Raw genomic sequence first — 22,216 nt, 5'->3', positions numbered from 1 at the left:
GCAGCATCTCCTTACTTGTGGGGATTTCTGGGGCTAGTAATGTTATTTATTAAAAGGACACTGTCAGAATTTGCATATAAAATAAGACTCCTTCCCTGGGTTACTGACAGCACCGTGAATTACTAAACGTCAAAGAGTCTAAACAAACAGATCCACTTTTCACCACGGATGCTGTTGATTCTTTTTTGCATTTCACTTGGCTGCAGCGGTGAAACTGGACCAGTCAGTTTCTCTCAGTGTTTCTGTGCAGTTTCACTTTTTGTTTTCATAGGCTACTAGCTTCATGTCCTTGTACTTGGGTTCACAACACCACAGGGGAAGACTTAAATTTAAAAAAAACCAACCCCAACTCTTTACCCTGAAACAAAAAGGAAATTCATAATCTTCATTTTATCTCTTGTACATTTTGTTCCTCAAAATTCACGTTGTGGGGCAGTGTAAACTGGAGTGGGAGTTTATTGCTTTTTAAGGATAAGGGGTTGGGGTTTTGTTTTTATGTTTTTTAAATGGAATAAATTGGTCAGCTGCCATCCCAGAAAATGGCTGCACCATCCCATTTCTCAGAGAGAGGGCGTAAGGTTTCTTAGACTTTGGGAAATGCAAACAGATATCCAGACATCAAACAAATGCAAAGGGGCTCAGGTTATCCCAACAGGAAGGTCAGACGTGAACTGTGAGACTTTGCTGCAAATCTTGGGGGGATCACTGGTTAAGTGGTGAACCCTGCTGAGCTGAGGGGAGCAGATCATTCCGAATTCAGAAATACCTGTTTGGGAGGAAGTCGGGGGAGAGGGAAGGGATATATTTTCCTTTTCAAAATACCTAAAGAACTCAGTCTATACTACAGAGAAAGGAAATTGCTCTCATCAATACAGCAAGGGGTTGTTTCTGCCTATCTTTTTTATTATTGGAACTAATTGCTGTGGGTGCAAATACCTCTTATCCCATTGTGCCCTCAAGCATTCAAAATCATGAGTCAGGACCCCCCCCCCCCCAAAATCAGAGATTGGCTTCTGAATCATGAGCTGTATCAAACCATCATAAATCTCAGATTCTTTTATTGGTCTTCTGATGTCTGAATCTTTAGATCATACTTCTGACACATTTTCCAGCTTTTCTCTGCACCAGTGAGGCCTGGGAACTTCAAGCAAGCAAGTGAGCAGAGATTCTCATGTAATCACAGGATTCCAGGAGCTGGGGCTTTAGAGGAAACACCACGTATTATGGGGCTTGTAGTGGAATCACGAGAGTTGGCAGCACTGTTTTGGAAGGGTTGAAAGGAGGTATAGATAGATTGCGGTTAAATAGTTAAAAGAGCTGCCACAGGACAGGAGAGACACTAAGTGCTTAGAGTGTTGGTCTGGCCTTTCCAGAGGCTTGGGCTGAGAATCGAACCCAGATATTTTGCATTGCTGCACAGTGCTAACAGCTGTGAGCCAGTAGCCCTGCTCCGGGCCCCATTCTCACGTTGGAATGGAGAGTCCCGTTGAGGTCAGCGGGAACTTTTCCCGCAGGCTCCGGGGGGCCTGCTGCAGGATGTGTGTGGGTGCTTATGATGGAGCTGGAGTGTGGGAGAAGAACCAGGGCTCAGGAGCCGGGAATGTGGAGGGGATTCTGCATCGAGGCTGCTGAGTGGACACAGCCCCCAGAGCTTCATGGGTCAGTTGCCTGCAGCATGAGAAAACCAACCTGTGCTGCACAAGGTCTGGGTGGGCCTCCCTGGAATGGATTGCTAATGGCACTGCACCCCTCCCACATTTAAACTCACGGGCAATCAGATGACCAACTCTGGTTTAATTACTCCTTGCTAGGAACCCTGATGTTTTGACACCAGTGGCAAAGTTTCCATTGAGTTCCATGGAGCCAGGATTTCACCCACTATTTTTATATTTAAAAAAAAAAATAAAATCCTACTGTCCCCGCAGAGTCGATGACCAGGCCACATTGATCAGTCACCACGGAGATCTACAGGGTTCTGGACTCTCAGGAGTCGTCGGAGTTAGGGGCTCTGGTTGTGGAGCGACGTCTCCCTCAACAACGTATTCCTCTTGCTGTGTGGCTGGAGTTCTTTGCAGCGTGACGCATGTCTTGTTACAGAATGTCCGTTACATGGGCCACTGAAGGAGAATTGAATGGGGCCATCCACTTCCTTCCTTGCTCTGACAGGCTGGTATGGTGGCCTCACGAAAGGCTTTTCATCAGGCTGCTGCGCCGTTGTGCGGCTGTGGGAACGGCCCAGGTTACACGGTGTGCAGCTTGAGGCCGGGGATCGGAACGGGCGTGCAAGCAGGAGCTGTGCCGGAGATTGTCCTGGGCGTTCTTTAGCGTTCCAGAGAAGCTTGTGTCACTCCTGTTTCCATGGCTGCCTTTCTGCTGCAGAGGCAGTAGTGGCTTTTTGTAGAGGTTTCATGAAGCGCTTGGCTTTCTGGGAAGTCCCTGAGAAGTGATGTTTTTCCTCTGAGGGGAAGCTGGGGACATGGCAAATTTTGTCAACTCCTGGCTTGGACAGTGGTGATTCATGGTTAGATCTGACTTCCCAAGGGTATCCCAAAGGCAAAGAAATCTTTTCAAGCAGTGAGGTAACCTTGTGAGCAGATGCAGAGGGGGCCAGCTCTCCGGCTGGTTCCCTGTGTGTTGATTGAAGAGAACCAGGAGCCAGTCATCAGGGAAGAAGTGAGCCACAAAAATCATCAGGGTCCTTTGGACAGATCTTGCATTTGATGAAGATAGTTGGATTATGTCAGTGGCAAACGGTTGCTTGGCGTGGGACCGGGGGACTCAGACAGCTTGTCAATGCCCGTTGTCCGCTGTGAGATATGCCGCTCCAGGCGGGCCGTGTTGTTTAGGAAAGAAATGCCACATGCCTTCCAGCTTTGAAATGGACCCTGCTGGAAACCCCCATCTCCTTTCGTGGCGATTCCCAGTTCTTCCCAATAGTCGGACGCTTGTTCTGGATGTGGAGTGGGACCCATCGATGTGGCTGGCTGTAAGCAAGCATCAGGATGGAGCTGTTTTCTTGGAAGTCTTGGAGTCCTCTGGGTGATGCTGGTCGGTGGCACTCTTTGGTACAGTGCGAATGAGTCCAAGCAGGGAGGCTAAGCAAGGATCTGTGTGTGCCTTGTGCAGTGCAGAATACGGTTCTAGTTAACACGGCTAAAGGACTGAGCTGCCGCTTGTAACTTTCCCATCAGTCAGTGGCCATGTGGGGAAACGCCAGCTATTATCTTCCGGAGTGTAAGCGCCTTAGAGGCCTTTACATCCAGAATAGTGACCCTAACTCCTGAGCAGGCCTTCACCAGGGCTCTGATCCAAAGTCTCTCTGTGTTTAAACGCACGTCCTCTTTATTTGTCTTGGGATAGGTCACAGCTAACTGGTCCATCTGTCCAAACCTAGGGGGCTTTACCCTGGGATCTGGCCAAGCTGCACTCATAGAATCATAGAATATCAGGGTTGGAAGGGACCTCTGAAGGGCATCTAGTCCAACCCCCTGCTCAAAGCAGGACCAATCCCCAACTAAATCATCCCAGCCAGGGCTTTGTCAAGCCTGACCTTAAAAACCACTCAATGCAGGCTCCAAGGAACGGGCCCTCGCAGGCTCCAGAGCTGCATGGTTCTGTGGTTTGCAGAAGGAGAGAGAGGTCTGGCCCAGACTGAGCAGTGGTAGACTGGGTCATGGACACTGCTACACTGGGGAGCCAGGATTAATCGTAGCTGGTGCCTCAAACCGTCCTGTATGGTTAGTAATTGTACTTGGGCTTTTTCAAGGCCTGACTCAGAAGGGGGAAGTTCTTATTCCACCCAGTAGAGGGGAGTGATGAGGGGGGCAGCGAAGCCCAGTGTATCGCACTATCAGGGGACTGGGGCTCTGTTCCCAGCTCCACCACTGACACATGTGACCGTAGGCAGGTCACGTCCCCTCCCTGTACCTCCACTTCCCTTCCCACGTGGCCTTGTCTGTTGAAATGGTGAGTTCTTCAGGGCGGGGGCGCTCACTGCGTATGTACAGCACCTAACACAGCAGGGCCCTGCTCTCCCTGGTGGCCAATCAGTGCTACTGCAATATAAATATTAATGCTGTAAGAGTGTGTGTGTGTGTGTGTGTATATACACCCACAGCCTCCAACACCAGTTTCTTTCAACCACCTAGAGACACACACACACCAGGGGCACCAGAACGGGGGGGCCAGAGAGCCATGGTCTCCCCACTTTTAAAATGGGAAGGGCATGGCCATAAGAGCAAGTGCTGGGGGGAGGGGGTGGAGAGGAACGAGCAGGGGGGTTCTTGGGGGAAATAGGCAGGGGACAGTGCCTCAGGGGAAGGATCAGCTGGGGAAGAAGGGGCAGGGTGGGGCCTCGGGGAATAGGGAGCAGGGGCTCAGGCAGAAGGGGTGGTGAAGGGGGGGTACCCCCACACATTTTTAGGGTGCTTCTGCTGTTCCTGATGCATACACCCCCTTCCTGTTCATTGCACATCTAGTCAGGGTCACTAGTGCTGTGAGTCAGTTTCCCCCTCAGGTCCTCATGCCCGCCGCACCCAGGAGAGCAGAGTGGGGGCTGCCTACAGACCCGCTGGGGGTTGCCGGTTTGATCCAGAGCCGAGATTCAGGGCCACTTTGACCCGTCAGTATCTCTTTAAGGGACTAAGGCTGGAGACAAAGAAACCCAAGAGGCCCCCCTTGTCTACTAGTGCCTGACTTACCCACGTGTTAATGAGGCTGCAGGTGCCCCAGACCTTCAGAAAAACAAGGAACGAGGAGGCTCCAAATTCTTGCTTACGAATTAAGTTGAAGGCTTCAGCCTCTCCCTGTGGTGCAGTTAATCGTGGCAGCTCCATCCACCGCCTCTCTCCCACCCTCCCTCCCCCTGCTTAGACCAGGAATTAATTACTTGATTATAAATCCCCGAGCGCTGGTTTATATTAGCAATAATCCCCTCAAAATTGGTCTTTGCTGCCATTTCCCTCCATGTCCCCATTGCTGTGCCATGTCCAACTGGTTAGTTTCCCAGCGACTTCTCCCTTCTGCCTCGGTGTTAGGAGCCCAGTGGCTTTTTCTGATAGGATTAATGCAGGAAGAATTAAGGGCAAATGTCTGAGAATTCGGGGTGTGTGTGTGTTAGTTACAGGCAGGGCGCCCCTGACGTAGCAATTGGAGTTGCCTAGCGCTCATCCTATACCGGTGGCTCTTCGCTGGCCTTCTGGCAGGGATGCCGGGCCTCCGAGCCAAGCTGTTTAGCAGATGACTCATATGGTCGTAGCCATTTTTGGATTTCTAATTTATTCTGTCTTTTAGGGCGTGGGCGTGTGTGTCTCTTCCATCTGGCTGAAGCTGGAAAATACACTGTCCTCTTCCCAGAACAAGATTCCCCCTGTTAGAAAACAGAAGTTGCTTGCGGGGCAGCTTTTAAAATGACCTTTCCTCTCTCATCCCTAAATTCTCAAGGACGGATCTTCTCTCCAGGTGCACTGTCTCCAGAGCTTCCTCTCTTACTGGAGGAGCCTGAAACCCCGTTTTTAATCAACGGGGAACTGTACCAGCCCAGCCACAGATTCCACCTTGATGGTGATCAGCCTGGAAAACGTATCATGATATTTCACTCCCCCAGCCAAAAACCCACCTTGTGGTGGGAGTAGGATTTCGCACGCTTGGTTTAGCTGAATCTTTGTTATCCAAAAAACACGTGTATCAGAAATGAGGTCACTTTCTCCCATCTTTTGGGACGCATCTGAAACGCTGTTTATCTGGATTACCTTCCTATCGCCCATCTTGTGTCTTTCACTCTGTACACAACAGAAACAATGTGGAGGGACCACAATTAGGTCCCAAATAACCATGTTTACTAAATATACATGAACACGTGAGGCCTCAGGACAGACACATGGCTGTTCTGGCTGGTTTCTGGTAGCGTGTACAGCACAGAACACAGTGAGCGTCACTAGAGGGCTCACAAGCTATTAAAAGGGATACTTCCTCGTTCCTATACACTGCACATTTCAGTCAGATCAGCGAGGCGATACTATAAATATTTCCTTCTGTCATCACCCCTAAAAGAACTGGGGGATATAGGGATTTGGACTGGAGGTCAAGAGATCTGGCACTCGTTCCCTGTTCTTCCACTGCCTCGCTCTGTGACCTTGGATATTTCTCTTTGCCTCAGTTCCTAGTGTATCCAGTGAGAGTAACCTTTCTTTTACACAGCACTTTGGGATCCTCCCCATGTAGGGAAAGGTCTTTAGAAGTGTAACTCAGTAGTAGTAAGATCCATATATAGGTAACAGCCTGTACTGGGAGTCATGAGCGGTGATTGAACTTGCATACTTCCGTACCTATGTATCGGCTTCTACCTGTAAAGCTAAAGGAGTAACTCCGTCAGCTGCTGGTGTAGTAGGCTCTTATCCTTACCAGCCATTAGAGAGGCCTACAACAGGCTCAGCCAGCCTGTTAAATTTATTGCCAGTATTACTATTCCCTGGTTCTTTACTTGATTGCTTAGACACAAACCCTGTCCCTCAGTAATAGGGAAGTGGGGCTACACGGGACAGAGGGAGGAGAATGGATGGGGAGCAGATGGGATGCACTTTTTTCTCCATTCGTCTTGTTTACGCTGTTACTTTTGGTAGCTCCTTCCGACTGCGTCAACACTTGTTTGCAGCCGGACCTGGTGGTCCTATAGGAAGCAGCTGTGGCAAAGGGGACTCATGTGGGAGACCCCGGGAATGCACTACAGCCCTATGATTCTCCGAAGGTCTGGGAGGGACAGTGGAGAGATAAGTGGATATCTTTGCGTATCCAGTGGAGGCAGCTGTGAGTGGAGCCAGCAGCTCCTCCCTCAGATTATAACGGTGTGCTGTTTCCTCCAGGCCAGCCGGAACCCCAGACCTCCTGCTGGGGTGCCAGAGCATCTGCCCCACCAAACCCAGTCAGTGTCGGCCCACTGGGGTAATTGTGATGGTCGTTGTCCTTCTGACAGGGCTGGGCAGTGTCGCTCGTAGCGGGGAGCCGAAATGCAGGGTCCTAAACAGAAACAGGTCAGACCCCACGGTGGCCAGGCTCACTGCGTGGAGAGGGAACGCTGACCTTTCAAACCCAACCCTCAGGACGGCTGTTCCAAGGTGATTTCCAGGCACAAACAGTCCTTCAGCCTAGAGGAGTTTCCTTATCAGTTCACGAAAGCCACCAAGAAAGAACCAATATAAAGTCCCCCATGAGGGAGGAGGCGGGACCGTCTCTCTCGCTCTGTAAGACCCTCCCCATCGTCATTGCTACCCCCAAAAAGCCAACCAGGCAAAGACTGGCACTACTGAGAGGCCGCAAATCAGGGACAGATGCTGCTGCCTGCTAGCTGGAGAGGGGTGCTTAGGATGGGACCTTGTAGATCAGGCTGCTCTGGGGAATTTCAGACCCCTGAACGGTTGACCCGGCACACCACCTCAGCCGCCCCGTTGATGTGTAACGCTGATCCCGCTTGCGTCTCTCCTCCCTCGCATGCCCCTGCAACTCTCCCCAATGTCTAACGACTGCTTGCCCCCTGTTCTCTTGCAGAAGATGCTGATGAAGCAGCAGGACCGCCTGGAGGAGCGGGAGCAGGACATCGAGGAGCAGCTCTACAAGCTGGAGTCGGACAAGCGGCTGGTTGAGGTAGCTGGTGCTTTTCCCTCCCTTGTGCCCGTGCCCTTCGACCAAGGCAGGGTCTCACGCGGCAGCAGGGCATGAGCCAATCCTCCCACGCCGGGGGCTGCCCAGGCATCGCTTTCCGTCCTCGAGGCGCCTGCGGCTCGGTTGTGCTGGGCGTGCTGGGGTTAGGGGGACAGAGGTCCAGCTGTCCTGGAGTTAACTCTCTGCTTGGGGCCAGGGCAGTCACCCTAGAGCTGCATTGCTTGAGGGTCCAGCAGGGGCCCGATGCTGGTGGGAGGTCTCCCGGAGCTGCTGGTCATCCGGATTCATTAGGATCTTGGGGGAGGGAAAGGGAGTCAGTACCCAGAGTGGACCCCCAAGGGAAGCCGTGGCTAAGAGAGGGTGTGGGGAGCAAAGGGGCTGATGTGGGGCTGCCCTCGCTGTGGAGGAGGGGGCACCCTGCTCAGACGCTGGGGGGCTAGGTTCGTCTCTCTGTGCCTTTTCCCTCAGGTGCCAGCCAGGCAGCCCTGGTTAGGGAAGTGGGGGAAAGTCATTTGGTACAAGAGCTTTTCGCTGCTGGTCCACGCAGCCTCTCTGCCTGTCCCCAGCTCCATCAGGCTATTGGGCGTTCTCGCTGCTCTCCCCCAGCGCCATGGAAGAGGAAGGAGCGTGGGTGGGGGCGTGTTGGGAGGGTGGGAGAAGGAACTATCTTAATACACTCCAAGCCAAGCAGGATGCCAGTGCCTCCTTGGGCAGGGCATGGGACCCAGATGTGCGAGACCCTTATATAGGGTTGGCGGTGGGGGGGGGCGTGCCGAAATCCACAGGAGAGGGGAGATTGAGGTTAATATTTTGTGTAGGGGAAAATCTGTAGCATCCGCCCCCCTCCTCTTGATGGCCCCATGGCATGGCAGGTCACCCCCCTGGGGGGCTCAGGCAGAGCAGGGGGCAGGTGGAGCCTTTCAGCTCTAGCTCGCTGTCTCTGGCCCAACCCATGTCAGCAAAGCTTTTTGGGTGAAACTGACCGGGGGGAGTGGTGTCTCAAGCCGGTGATCGTGGAGGGATCTGGCCACTCGGCGGGTAGGCTCAGCTGAGGAACCAAGTCCTGAACGGGCCCTGGAGACAGCTCCCCTCGCTGGTGGAGTTGGTTGCTCTGGGGCAGAGTTGAGGCCCCATACACCCCAGGCGATCTGCTTGGATCTGGAGGGAATTCGCTATCCCAGCAGAGGCCTTGAGCCTCCACACTGCCCTAGGACCTCTGCGGTTTCCAGGCTGCTCTGCTGCACGGCCAGGGACGGTCCAGCTGGCAGATGGCCCTGGAACTGCTCTTCCACCCATCACGGGCCTTCCCATGCATGGCAGAGGCTGCAGGATGGAGTTAGTGCAGGGTGGGGCAGAGGGCAGGAAAAGGCTGTTCTCTGGGTTGTTAGAAGCTAGGCCTGGGTGGGCGACACTGATTAATCCACTGTGATCACTCCTAAGCTCACCCTGCCAATCCCCCCGCCCCCGAGCCAGGAATGGAACCCAGGCGTCCTGACCCTCAGGGCTACACTGTTCCCTCCTGTAAATGCCTCCACAGCCCTGAATATCTTGGTCAATGGGTTGAGGCGAAGCCGAAGGGCCGGCCTGTCAAGAGACAGGTGGTGGGGAGCAGCAGGGCAGGCCAGGGATGTCAGCAAAGCACTAGCGGGCCCTGTCCCCGTCCCTCCCTCCCTCCGCGAGGGTGGTGGGCAGGGCTCTGCAGCGAGCGGGCGTGGCGGGCGCTGACCCTGGGCGCTCTCTCCTCCCCTCCGGCAGGAGAAGGTGAGCCAGCTGAAGGATGAGGTGCGCCTGCAGTACGAGAAGATGCACCAGCTCCTGGACGAGGACCTGCGCAAGACCATGGAGATCCTGGAAAAGGCCCAGGCCAAGTTCTGCAACGAGAACGCAGCCCAGGTGCTGCACCTCAACGAGCGCATGCAGGAGGCCAAGAAGCTGCTCAGCTCCGTCCAGGTCATGTTTGACAAGACAGAGGACATCAACTTCATGAAGGTGCCGGGAGGGGGCCACCTGGCCATGGGAGAGCAGAGGGGGAGCCCATGGGATAACGGGGCTGGTGGCTGGATTCTAACAGAGTAGGAGAGGGATGGGGGACATCTTGGGGCAGAAACTACTTTGTCAGGGTCCCTGACCTGAACATATCCCCCCAGAACAAAGACACTCGAGTTTAATGATGGGCTGGAAGCAGAGTAACCTCGTGATTCTCCCATGCCAGCTCTCCTCACACCATCGATACCCCCATCTCCCAGCCTGGAAGAGGAGGTGGAGCGCCATAGGGGAGGGGTCTTCTGGGCAGGGGACAAGGCAGGATCGGCTCCTCTCAAGCGTCTAATTTGGCCCCAGTTTCCCGGTGGCCGGAATAGCTTTTCCAGCCCACCGGCCCGTTTGTTCAGCTGTAAGCTGGGACGCTCCTCAGTCCTTGCTGTGGATTAGCTGGTTTCTCCTGGGATAGGCTGGCAGTGGTTGGCCCTGCCCGTGTCATGGCCCGTGGGGATAATGAGCCAACCCGGGGATGGGCCAGGAACAAAGTCCAAGTCTCACAGCAGAGTTAGGGGTTGGGGGTGGGGGAGACATCGAGTGGATCGTCTCTAAACAGAAAAGGGGGATCCTCAGGATCTCTCACCTTCCTGAGCCTGGGTGGGTTTTAGGACCTCCCACCCAAACCCCGATTGAGCTGGTGCACAAAGCGCTCGATCCCTCTGCCTCACCTCACTCCCCAGGTGGAATCCGACTGATTAAGGGGCCCTTCTCGGCCTCGAAGCTGGGTTGAAGTAGTGGCTGGGCCAGTATCTCCCCTCCCCTCCCCTCACCCTCCTCTGGTGGTAATCTCCTGCTCGCAGGCCCCGACAGCTCTGCTTCTTTAAGGCGGATGATCAACCCCTGAGCTGCTGTCGCCTGTGCTGGCTTCCTTAGTAAAGAGGCTTTAAAGGAAGCTGGGAAAATCTCTGGCCGAATCCAGCTGATGAGCGGGAATTTACGCCCTGATAGAGGGGAGCGCTGTGGCCAGTTGCAAACACAGCCAGTGGGAAAGGCCAGGGCCCCAGATCCCTTCCCAGAGGTGAATCCGAAGGCTGCTGTTTGGGGAAGTGGCGGTGAAGCTAGCTGGGGGGTGGGCAGTGCTGCGTTAGCCGTTCAGCCCTGGAGAGCCTCCTCCTGAACTGTAACACCGGTGCCAGGTGACTCTGTCCCGTCCCAGCTCCCGGCGGGTGACTTATCCGCATCTCATGCCCCCCTGCGGCAATTTGGCATGATCTCTGCTCAGGAGAGAGCCAGGCCTAGAGCGAGTAGGGTGGGGGGGCTGCAGGTCCCGGAAGAGGTGCATCGGGACACAGCAGCCACGATACACAGCAGCCACTGACCAGAGTTTCTCCTTTCCCTCGCAGAATACCAAGTCAGTGAAAATCTTAATGGACAGGTAAGAAGCTAGTCTCTTGGCAACTCATGTTCTTGAGCGAGGGTGGGGTCGGAGGCATTGTCAGGCTGTGTTGCAGGGCTACGGAGTGTGGCTTAGACACAGGGCTAAGCCTCGCGCGACGTGGCTTCTAGGCCCGTCTCTCACTGAGTGATGTTGGGCAAGTCACTTCCCTGCCTTGTGCCTCAGTTTCTCCCCTCTGAAAAATGGAGCAAAGAATTTACCCCCCAGGGGTTTGGGAGGTTTGAGTCATTGCCACGTGCAGAGTGCTTCGAGATCCTCAGCCGAGAAGCGCTGTGGAAGTAGAAAGCGTGGTGGTTGTATGATCCAGAGCCGTTATCTGGGGTGGGGAGGAAGGTGAGCAGAAAAGTCACACGCTCTTCCAGAAGAGTGAGCCCCCATCAGATGGGAGTGAGTGCAAGACGCATCCCTGTTAGCTCAGTGGATCCATCCCTGGGCCTAACTACCAGCACCGCGAGGACTCGCGGTCCCCACCCCTGCAGTGTGCGCCTCTTGGTCTCTCCAGCCTGGCCCTTGCCTACTTGCTGGCTGCAGAGACGCACGCAGGGCACCCTGAGGAAGTCCATGCCCTAGTTGTGACATGGTCAGGCCTGGGAAGGGCCCTAACAGATGCATTCGCCTCCCATCGAAGGGCAGCTCTGAAGAGAGCCACAGACTGATTTGGGAGGAGAGATTAAAAGAGCTGGAAATGAGGGGCTGTGATCACAGTGCATAAGACCCCCAGAAGGGAGGAGGCCAGTGTCAGATGGTACCCTGGGATCTGCCTGGGGGTAATGGTTTGAATGGAAAGGAAATGCAGGCTAGATATCAGGAGCAACGTCTTGCCTGTGCCGTGTCCGGCTGCAGGGGCGTCTCCTAGGGGAAATAGTACATGGGGGTTGGGGGAGTCGCACCACAAGGCCCTTTTAAAACTAGGCTGGCCAAAGCCCCAGGAAATGGCGCCCAGGAGAGGGACTGGCTGATATAAAGGCCTTTCCGTCCCTGGCTGAAGCGGAGCTAATTACAGATGAGGCTGCCTGGCAGATGTTCAGCAGCTGTCAGCCTCTGGGAAAGGCTTGGGGAGAGATGGGAGCCGGGCAGAGTGTGGGGGAGGTGGGGGTGAGGGGAGAGGAGGGGAAGCTCGACGCTTTTAATAAGTCCTTTTGCTCTCCTTGCCGGTTCATCAAGGACCCAGAACTGCACGGGCGGCAGCCTGCCGCCTCCCAAGATCGGCCACCTCAACTCCAAGCTCTTCCTGAACGAGATCGCCAAGAAGGAGAAGCAGCTGAGGAAGTTGCTGGAAGGTGAGACATCCCCCTGAAGCACTGGCCTTGTCACGCAGCGCTCTGCGCCCTGAGATCAATATCTCCTGACACTCTGCTGCCCTTCCCTGGGTCCGCTGCAGCCACCAGGCAACTTGCAGAACTAGCCTCCAGCGCAGGTTGTCCTGGGACTATGATCTGGATCACCTGGATGAGAGTTCTGGTTTAAGCAATCATTAAGGATCCCTGGCCCCTTTTCCCAGGACAAGTGATAGCACTGGTGCCCTGGCCAGGTTGGATAACTGCATTCTCCCTCCCTACATGCCATTTCCATCGGTTATGGCGTCATTTGTTGTGTATATATAGTGCCATGGGCACCTCTGGGGCTTCACCCGGCCCAAGGATCTTCCAGGCTAACATAGAGTTAATCGAGCAAGGAGGACTATGAACAGTGTCTGGCGGGAAGGCATGTGGGAGGATGGAGGATTGGGCAGTGGTGATCAGAGCTGCTCATATGCAACTTCCTGTCCTGAAATGCTGTGCACAGATGCTGGCTGTACCAGCTTCTCTGGGCGAACCCTGATGGACAAGCAGGTTTAGAAATCAAAAGAGGCGGCACAACTCCGTGCCGGGTGCCCACGCACAACTGCTGCGCATGCACCTGTGTGAATATTAGGTTTGCTTTCTGCAAACATTTGTGCCAGTAAAATGCACTGTCTCTTGAAGGCTGCTCAGAAGCTAATACAAAAGGGGACTGGAGTGAATTCTTTTAAATAGATGCTAGTCTTTTTAATTACTGTCCCAGCTCTCCCAAAGTAGTAACAGAAAATGGTTATGCAGGTGACTTTCCCACCCTGTTCCAATCACAGAACACACAGGATCTGAGCCAAATTTACCTATATCTCTGGTTCCCATCACCATGGTATCTGGTTACCTTTCTGTCATTTGCCTTTAGCATTAACTTAAATGACAACAAAAGAAACCTCAACCGGCTGACCTTAGAGTTTGTCTCTGCAGGACCCCTTTATCCCTGTCCTGAGTTCCCTTTGTCTTCTTTCGTAGCCCTGGGTTGGAGCTAATAGGGCCCACCTGGTCTGGCTGCCAAGGTGAGTCAGCAGACATAACTCTGCCTCTCTGTTAGCAAGAGGCCTGCAGGTCCGCATGGTCAACTAGAACTTGGCTCCGTGTTACAAGGTAGAAATCTGAGTCTGATTCTTCTCCTGCAAATGGCTTTGGAATCAATGGTGTTACTCTGGAAGTCTACTGTTGTGCCCCTTTAGGTAAAGAGGAGGCAGAAATCCTCTCTAATGGATGTAGATGGGATTCTGTATTGAGGCTGCTGGACACAGACAAACCCCATGGCTCCCACTAGTTTCCAGAATAATTAACACCCTGTGGTGGCTAGCATCGCCACCAGGCAGGGGCTCCTGAAATTACGCCTGGGACTGCAGAGCTGCCTCACACACAGGGGTGACTGAGCTAGCCCCAGATCTGGCTTCTCCAGGCTCTGTGGTTCTTGCCTGCCCTCTCGCACTGCTCCTCTTGCTCCTGGGCCCTGCCAAATGGCTGCACTACTAATGCAGAGCGTCCCTAGCCAGCAGCTGCTCGGCAAGGAGGGTGAGGTAATGTTTGGCTGGTGTACGGACCCCTGCACTTCCAAGAGACCCAGCCGAGGTTCGCCTTGTACGCTGGCCGACATCAGTGCAGCTCTAGTGCTGGGAACAGGCTTTGGGAGGGCTGGAACCGGACCATGGCCCTGTAATTACAGCTCTGACCACGGCTCTGAAACCGGCTTCCAGCTCCTCCTTCCCTGTGGGCCCTCGCCTCGGTGCATGGGGCAAATTCCATCCCTTCTCTTTGGATGGTTGCCGAGGGTGTGGATTCCAGCTCCCTCCCTCTGGACGAGTGTGATGATTGGGGGGGGTCCGGTTCCAGTGCCCGCCCTCTCTGGAACGTGGCAGCGACGCTTCGGGCAGGGCTGCAGGGAGAAGGGACTGCTGGGAGAGCAGGGTGGAACTGACTCTGCAGTAGCAGGAGAGGAAGTCAGACAGCCCCGGTAAGCTCCGTTGCCTGCTTTCTCAGAACGCAAGCTGGGGCTCTGCAGCGGGAGTGTCAGCGCCTGCCTCTCGGATCCTTTCTGCAGCCCCCCTGCTCGCTGGGCTCTTGCCTGCTTCTCAGATTGGGCCACTGCGGTCTGTGCAGGATGGAGAGCATCCTCATAGACTCATAGACTTTAAGGTCAGAAGGGACCATTATGATCATCTAGTCTGACCTCCTGCACAATACAGGCCACAGAATCTCACCCACCCACTTCTATAACAAACCCCTAACCTATGTCTGAGTTACTGAAGTCCTCAAATTGTGGTTTGAAGACCTCAAGCTGCAGAGAATCCTCCGGGCCTCTGTACCCTGCCCTAGAGAAAAATTCCTTCCTGACCCCAGATATGGTGATCAGCTAAACCCTGAGCACGTGGGCAAGACTCACCAGCAGCACTCAGGAAAGAATTCTCTGTAGTAACTGGAGAGCTCCTGCCCGCAGGGAGGGACTGGTACTGACAGGAGTCTGCAGGTCCTAGTGGGCTGGCTCAGGAGAGCAGATGGGGTGGGAGTTGCCTCTTCCCGCTAGCTTAGGGTGGGAGACAGGATGGCCTGGTAGGTCTCTCCCAAAGGCCTTGACGCTAGCTGGATTGGCTGAAGCCAATTTCCTGACAGTTTCTTGGTTGGGAAGACCTGCAAACCCGGGGCTCAGCATGGGCAACAATTAAAATCCTCTGGAGTATTTCCTGGAAGTTGCAGTTTGCCCATGTGTCCTGGGTCAAAATCTCCTCTCTGCCTTGTTGCCGAATGTTAACTGATCTGCCTGGCTGCTTACCTCCACCCCAGAAGCAGTTGCAAGCCAGCGGTGCCATGTGTAAAGTGTCACTGGCGATGGGCCAGGCTGGAAGTGGTTGGGAGACCACCAAGGGCTATTCGATGCTTCCAGAAGAGCTAGTTGTGATTCAGTAGGGGGTGCTCTCTCTTCCAAGTCAGTACCGCACCAATGGCCTAGGAGGTGCTGTGCTCCCTTCCTGCCCTGCCTCCTCCCACCCTCACTTGTCCCCCTCCTCCTCAGCACCTCCCGCCTGCTGCTGAACAGCTGATTGGTGGCAGGGGGGAGGCACTGGGGGGAGGGAAGGAGCCAATCAGGGGGCCCCCTGAACAGCTGATTGGCGGCAGGTGGGAGGTGCTGGGGGGGAGGAGCTGGTCAGCGGGGCTGATCGGCGAGTGGCTGGTGGGTGCTCCAGCCACGGAGTTGGCGCCTTTGGTCTTGTTGTTTCTCTGAGCCGTTGTTAGTTTTCCGCTCTGGCTCCTGAACTCCAGCGCTGGTTTCTGATCTGGCCGTTTTGTCTTTTCTCTCTCCTCATCCAGGTCCATTCAGCACCCCGGTCCCATTCCTACAGAGCGTCCCCATGTACCCGTGCCCTAGCGTCAGCAGCTCTGGAGCGGAGAAACGCAAGCACTCCGCGGCCTTCCCCGAAGGCAGCTTCCTAGAGCCATCGTCCGGGACAGTGGCTAGCCAGTATATGAGCCAGGGGGCTTCTGCTGGTGAGGGCCAGTCCGCACAATCCATGGTGCCTTGTACCTCCACGCAGCACATTGTCGGACTGCCCAGTGGCCCGCAGCCAGTCCACTCTGGTTCGGTCTTCAACCCGTCTCACTATCCCAATAGCACGTCATCTCAGCAGTCTGTGCTATCCCAGTACGGCGGACGCAAGATCCTCGTGTGTTCTGTGGATAACTGTTACTGTTCCTCGGTGTCCAACCACAGCGGGCACCAACCGTACCCCAGGTCGGGTCACTTCCCCTGGACAGTCTCTTCGCAGGAGTACTCCCACCCGCTCCCCCCTGCTCCGGCTGTTCCTCAGTCGCTTCCCGGACTTGCCGTGAGGGAATGGATTGACGCATCCCAGCAGCACGGGCGGCAGGATTTCTATAGAGTCTACGGCCAACCTTCCACCAAACACTACGTCACCAGTTAACCATCAGACTCCCCATAGAGTGTTGTTAATTACACATTCGGAGCTAAAAATCCAGTTTTGTTGCTTTCTTTTTAAATCGCACCCAATTTTCTTCCTTCCCACCTCTTCGGAATTTGGGAGGCTCTTTTCTCTCATCTCTCTCTCTCTCTTTTTTTTTTAATATTGGTTTTTAATTTAATTTTTTCAAAATTCCTCCCTTCGCTGGAAAAAGATGAGGATGAAATTAATGAAAAGAAGTGAATGAGGTTTTTCAATCAGACACCTGGTTTCGAATTTCACATGTACCTGCTACTTTCTAGTTTGGAAAACTTAGAGGGATGGTGGCTCCTTTTCTATTTCAGTGTCTGTGGGTTCTTTTTGGTTTGCTTAATTCTTATTTTTTCCTTCCCTTAAAAAAAAAAATTCTATCATTGATTCAGTAAGAAACGATACTTGTAGATTTTGGATTTGTTTTTTTTAAAACAAGGCTTATCTTTTTCTGTGTGTGTGTGTGGAAAGGCCACTTATCATGCATCCTGGCTTTTTTTTTTTTCCTTCTTTTGAAGATTTGTAAATACACAATGGCAGGAGATTTAATGCACAAACAAACAAAAACAAAAAAAAAGGGAAAAGAAACTTTAAAAAAAAAAAGAATAAATAAGAAAAAATATTTCTGTTTTAGTTTCCGGGGGGGGAAGCGTCGCCAAGTTGCACACGCCCCTTCCCGTGTATCGCTGATGCAACTTCCTGTAACAAGCACTTTGTATAAAAAAAAAAGTGGACTTCCTGCTATAAGGCACAGGTATTTATTCTGTAACCAATTTTAGAACACAAAAAAAATATTCAAATAAATGTGATCACTTAGTGCAAATGCCTCGCTTTGCTCCCCCTCCTGCCTCTCCATGGGCCCCCCAGGGAACAGGGACCCATCTCTGCTCCAAAAGAAGGCTCTGACTTCATTTTAAAGAATATTCTCCAGTTAGGTGGGTTTGTCTCTTTAATTCAGGCGTTGGAAATGACCTAATGAGCAGTGCCCAGGTTGGGGGAACACACGCAGGCTTTGGGCCGCTCGCACTGATGTAAATCTGGAGGAACCCTTTTACAATCAAGGGGCCCGATTCTGCAGTGGGTCAGTGCTTTGGATCGTTGCGGTTGACCTGCTTCTCCGTTGCTTTGCACACTTTACCTGATTCTCCTCTCATCTTACTCCAGTTTTGCCATGGTGTAAATCTATTGACTGGAGCAGAGTCACTCTTCATTTATGCTGGAGGGAGCAGCAATTCAGCCCCCTTGCGTCGACCTTTTGCCCTAATGCAGCAGAACACTTTAACACATGCTTCAGTCCTGTTGATTTGACTTCCGTTGGGTGCTGAGCGGGCGCCTTCCCTTGTTCTGATCTGGAGCATTTTACATTCACTCTGGCAGAGGAGTGAGCGCAGTCCTTTGACTTCAGTGGGCCTACACCCGGTCATAGGGGTTACTCCAGGTAATTGCGTGCGGAACCAGGCCCTCATGCTGGTTCTACCTGGTGACGTAAAGTGTAATTACTCCTGATTCTCGCTGATGGAGCTCGAGATCCGAATCGGACCCATTTTCTTGTCAATATAAACTGGTCCCCCGGGGAGAGCCATAATTGGGCTATAACGTACTAAAAGCTGTGACCAAGCAAGGTTTATTGGGGTATGGGGACAGGACGGAGATTGCTGTCCCAAGGAACTAGAGTGAAATCTTGTTGACTACAGTGTGTGTAAGGATCTGCCTGCCTTTATCAAGTAGCAGTGAACCCAATATGGATACAGTTCAGAGCTGCCCCGGGCACATCGGGGGCTGGATTGCACTCCCGGCTGTGGCCAACTAATCGGTCCCAGGGATGGGTGGGCGTTTCACGTCTCTGCTTTTTATAGCGTAGCCCGTACTTAGGCCAGCCGACCTGGAAGCTGTGGGGGCGGATCAGAGAGCTGTAGAGACGAGTTCTAATTCGTGTTGACTTCCACAAACCACCGAACTCCCCCCTTTTTGCTGCAGAAGCAAGTTGAGAGGTGCAGCCGGTGAAATCTGGCTCGGCTCTGAGCTGGTGCCTGTGGGTTTAGGGCCGTTGACTTCACTCTTGACTTACATGGGCATTAGTGGCATCTGGCCTGGCCCAGTCAGGACACCAGACTCCTTCCTAGAGGAACATTTTCGTTGAGCTCGTCTGATGTTTTGGCTTCAGACACCAGGGAGTGGGAGGGAGGCTGTGAGGTCCAGAAACATTTGTGGTTCCTGAACTGGTGACAGCTTCCCATGCGCCCTCCCTGTTAGCTGGCGGAGGGCTGCGTGCTGGGGAGAAGAGGCAGGCGTAGTCTAGGCTAGCGCTGCTGAACCCAGGGTCTGGGCATTGGCTGCTCTGCCGCAAACAGAACCAGAGTCAGCGCCTGGGTGTGCTTGGACCTGGAGTTCCCATTTGGGCCCCTCTGATCCACGCTGCCTGTGCATGGCCCTCAGTCAGCGCCGTCTCCCGGTCGGTCACAGGAACAGGAACTGCGGCTGCTGTCTTTTTTTCCCGACCTGCCATGTGCAAACGTGACGCGCTGCTGCTTCTCCCCAGTGGCTACTGACAGGCGCATGGGCTGCAGAAAGATCCTCACACGGGCTGCGTAGGCATGAGTGTACCAGGGTAAGACATCGTACAAAGGGATCAGATCCCACTGGGGTTTGTGTTCTTCTCTTTCCTGTTGCATTTGAACATGTAGACATGGAATAAAGGTATTTTCTGTCCCTGTCCCCCTCCCGCCCCCCCCATTCAGCATGTCCCCTCCTCTGGTTCCTTCCTCCCCCTCACCTGGCCCTGTCTCCTCTTCCTCTGGTTCCCAGGAGGCCAAAGTTCACAGGCTGATGTGGCTTGGTGGAGGACTGGTGCTCAGAGAGAGCTGGGCCTGCTCCCATGCTCCTACAGAAGTAGCTCTGTCTATTACAGCAGCACCGAGAGGGTCCCTGGCAGGACCAGGCCCGGTTGTGTTCTGCTCTGTACAGACCCTTAGTGAGAATCAGCCCCTGCCCAGAAGAACTCGTATCCCAAATACACAAGAAGAGTGGGAAAGGAACCGATTTGCCCAAGGGCACCGGCAGAGTCAGAGATAGAACCCAGGTCTCCTGAGTCCCAGCCCATTGTATTATCCACTGGACCCAATGGCTAAACTCTCAAGTGTCTGTCTATGCTGCAATGAAGGACCCAAGGGGCTGGGTCCCAGAGCCTGGCATCCAGCTGAGTCAGTTGACCCAGGCTCAGAGACCCAGTGCCGTGGGGGGTTTATGGCAGTGTAGACGTACCCTTGTTGGCTTTGTTGAGAGACAGATCGCGCCGCTGGGTTCTCGTGGGATGCCCCAGCGGGCCATGGCGCAGCTCCCCCCTCCGCAGAACGGGGCGGGGGAGTGAGCCGAAGTGGTTCCTCTCTCTCATGCAGTGCGAAATGCAGTGGTAGTTCCTCATTTCGGCCCCAATCCAGCAAACCACTTACATATGGAACAAAGCGGCCGTCTCTGCCCGCGATGAGATCCCAGGGGAAGGGCTTTGCTCAACAGGGAATACAGCGAAGCAGGCGCTTAAGGCCCTGTCTGAATCCGCTACGGAGGGTCCAGTCCTTGCTTGACTCAGCTCAGCATGTCTGTTTACAGCGGAGGGGCAAACGGGATGGAGGCACTGAACGAGAAGCCTTTACTTTCCCCCACCACAGTGTTCCCATGAGAAGGAGCTGCTGTCCTGGAAGGGGGAGGGGAGGACACCTCAATTGCTGTTTCATTCCTATCAGGTTGGAGCAGGAACTAGTCCTGTTGTGTAGGGGAGGCTCATCCTTGCTGCTGTTTGAAGTCAGTCGGCTTTGATGGCAGCAGGGCCTCGCCCTAGATTTCCTCCCTCCCCCCACCCTGGTATGTCATTGCTCTGTCCTCCCCACCAGCCTTTCCTCCAACATTTGTCGCTCAGGTGTTGAGCGGGTCTCCGGAGCTGGGCTGAGACGCCCGGGCAATGGCGCTGTCACATAGGGACCAGAAGGCCCCCGGCTGCAGGCAGTTTGCCTCTGGCAGCTGCAAAGTGTTTCTGTCATGCAACCTGCCCCATACGGCTGGTGGCCTCCGCAAGTGTTTATTGCCAGCCTGTGGGTTAGGGACGCATAATGAGGCCTCTTGGAAGCCTCATCAGCCAGGCTGAACAGGGCGCGGGTCCAAAACTCGTGCGGGTTTTAGAGGAGCAGCTTCGCAGCCCTCACTAACCAAATAGCTAATGCAAGGAAACTAAAATGAGAGTTTGTATTGCAGTACGTTGCCCAGTGGGTCTGGGCTCCGCTGCCCTCTGCTGGCTGCAATCAGCACTGCTGAGCTCTGTGTCATAGGCCCTGTACTGAAAACAGCTCATGGAAGTTCTCTTTTAGCACAACTTGTACAGTCCTGTGCATTCGGAGGAGAGATTTTTTCCCTGACATTCTGGGTGATCGTGAGGCACAGCACAGAGACCCCCAGGACGTTCTAAGCCACTGTGGATTTGCTACAGGAACATTCTTCCCATTTTACAGTTAAAGAAACTGAGGCACGGAGATTGTGACCTGCCCTGGCCTTTGACTCCCTAGGTGACCTCAGCCAAGGAATTTCACCTCTTTGCCTCAGTTTCTCTTCTGATAAAATCTGTTTCCCCCACCCTCTTTTTTGCAGCGGGTCACAAGTTTCCATGTATTTCTTTAAAGTCCATATGCAGAGAACTATAGAGAGGTGGGGTTTTGCGGGGAGGGGGTGGTTGATCTGTGATGGTTCTATACAAAGGTGATGTCAGGCATCCAAGAGGAACAATAGTCTAGAGATCATTTTTTGAAGTGGGAAAAGGTGCAGCGGGGAACTCTGCTAACAGGTTAAATAGACACAGCCTATTAAAAATGATATTGTCCATCACTCCTTCCTTTTGCTACTAATGACACCGGTGAGTGTCAAAATCGAATCCCGGCACTGCTGTTTACATTCCTTTTGCACTTGGACCGCGGGTCTATCTCCCCTTGAATACCCTTGAGTCCTGGTTTGGCGCGTGTTAATGAACATGACTGACTATGCTCGTGTACAGACAAGCTCCCACGGTGGGAAGTTGAAGCTAGAGCAATTCAAACTGGAAATAAGGTGTCAGATGAGATGGTGACAATGGACCCTTCTGGCCATTAAAATCTACACCCCAAACATTTCTACCCAGCCGCGAGGCCAGCCTGGGGTTAAGCATATCTAGTAACAAAGGGTTGTGTCCTGTCTACACTAGAATTTATAGACATGTCAATACGTGTTAATACCCAGCTAAAAACTGACATGGAGCCAGACCTAGCCTGGGCAGCGCAGTTTAGTATTAGATTTTTGTACAATTTCTTTCTTTCAAAAAGATCCAAAATCTGTACTTTTGTGCCAGGCAATGTTTCAATAAAGAGGGGTTCTTTACCCTTCTGCCTGTGCCTTTGTTTCCTGGCAGGCTGGGTAAGATGGTCCCACTTTGGTTCTCTTTGCACTGCTCAAGCAATCAGAGTTTGGTACCCACTTGTGAGCAACTCATCTGCCCTGATTGCCACGGCTGCTTTTTCCACCAGCCATGCTGCCTGTGTTTGGACTGGCAGAGTCTGGGAACATCTGGCCAGCTCTCACCTCCTGCAGGGTACAGAATGCCATGGGGGCGTGCATTACCAGGTGGAGCAGTGCCCTCTCACAGAGAGCTGGATGGATGGATGGACACCTGGCCTCCCCGTCATAGGCAGGTGGTTGGGGATCACCTCTGTGCAGCGGTATGAGGTCTGGAACCAGACTCCAGGAAGACCGCCATGTGGCAGTCTTGGGCACAGCTAGCTGGTGGTTCGTATTTGCCTTGTTGGGAAGCAAAGCGTGGCTGGAGCACC

At 53.5% G+C, this 22,216-nt stretch overlaps 1 protein-coding gene across 1 annotated transcript in view; it reads left to right on the top strand.

Moving 5' to 3' along the window:
* TRIM8 (tripartite motif containing 8) overlaps window positions 1-17,196 on the top strand; it is a 38,029-nt gene extending 20,833 nt beyond the window's left edge. The window contains exons 2-6 of the mRNA XM_050958135.1: window positions 7,543-7,638; window positions 9,412-9,645; window positions 11,037-11,068; window positions 12,254-12,369; window positions 15,736-17,196. Coding sequence (XP_050814092.1) covers window positions 7,543-7,638; window positions 9,412-9,645; window positions 11,037-11,068; window positions 12,254-12,369; window positions 15,736-16,346 — 1,089 coding nt within the window. The 3' untranslated portion in view covers window positions 16,347-17,196. The remainder of the gene's footprint in view (window positions 1-7,542; window positions 7,639-9,411; window positions 9,646-11,036; window positions 11,069-12,253; window positions 12,370-15,735) is intronic.
* The last annotated feature ends 5,020 nt before the right edge of the window (window positions 17,197-22,216 follow it).

The sequence above is a fragment of the Gopherus flavomarginatus genome, chromosome 6, assembly GCF_025201925.1.
Source record: "Gopherus flavomarginatus isolate rGopFla2 chromosome 6, rGopFla2.mat.asm, whole genome shotgun sequence".
In the NCBI taxonomy this organism is placed as follows: Eukaryota; Metazoa; Chordata; order Testudines; family Testudinidae; genus Gopherus; species Gopherus flavomarginatus.
Note: the sequence above shows the minus strand (reverse complement) of the source record. Positions and strands in the feature narration are given on the sequence as shown.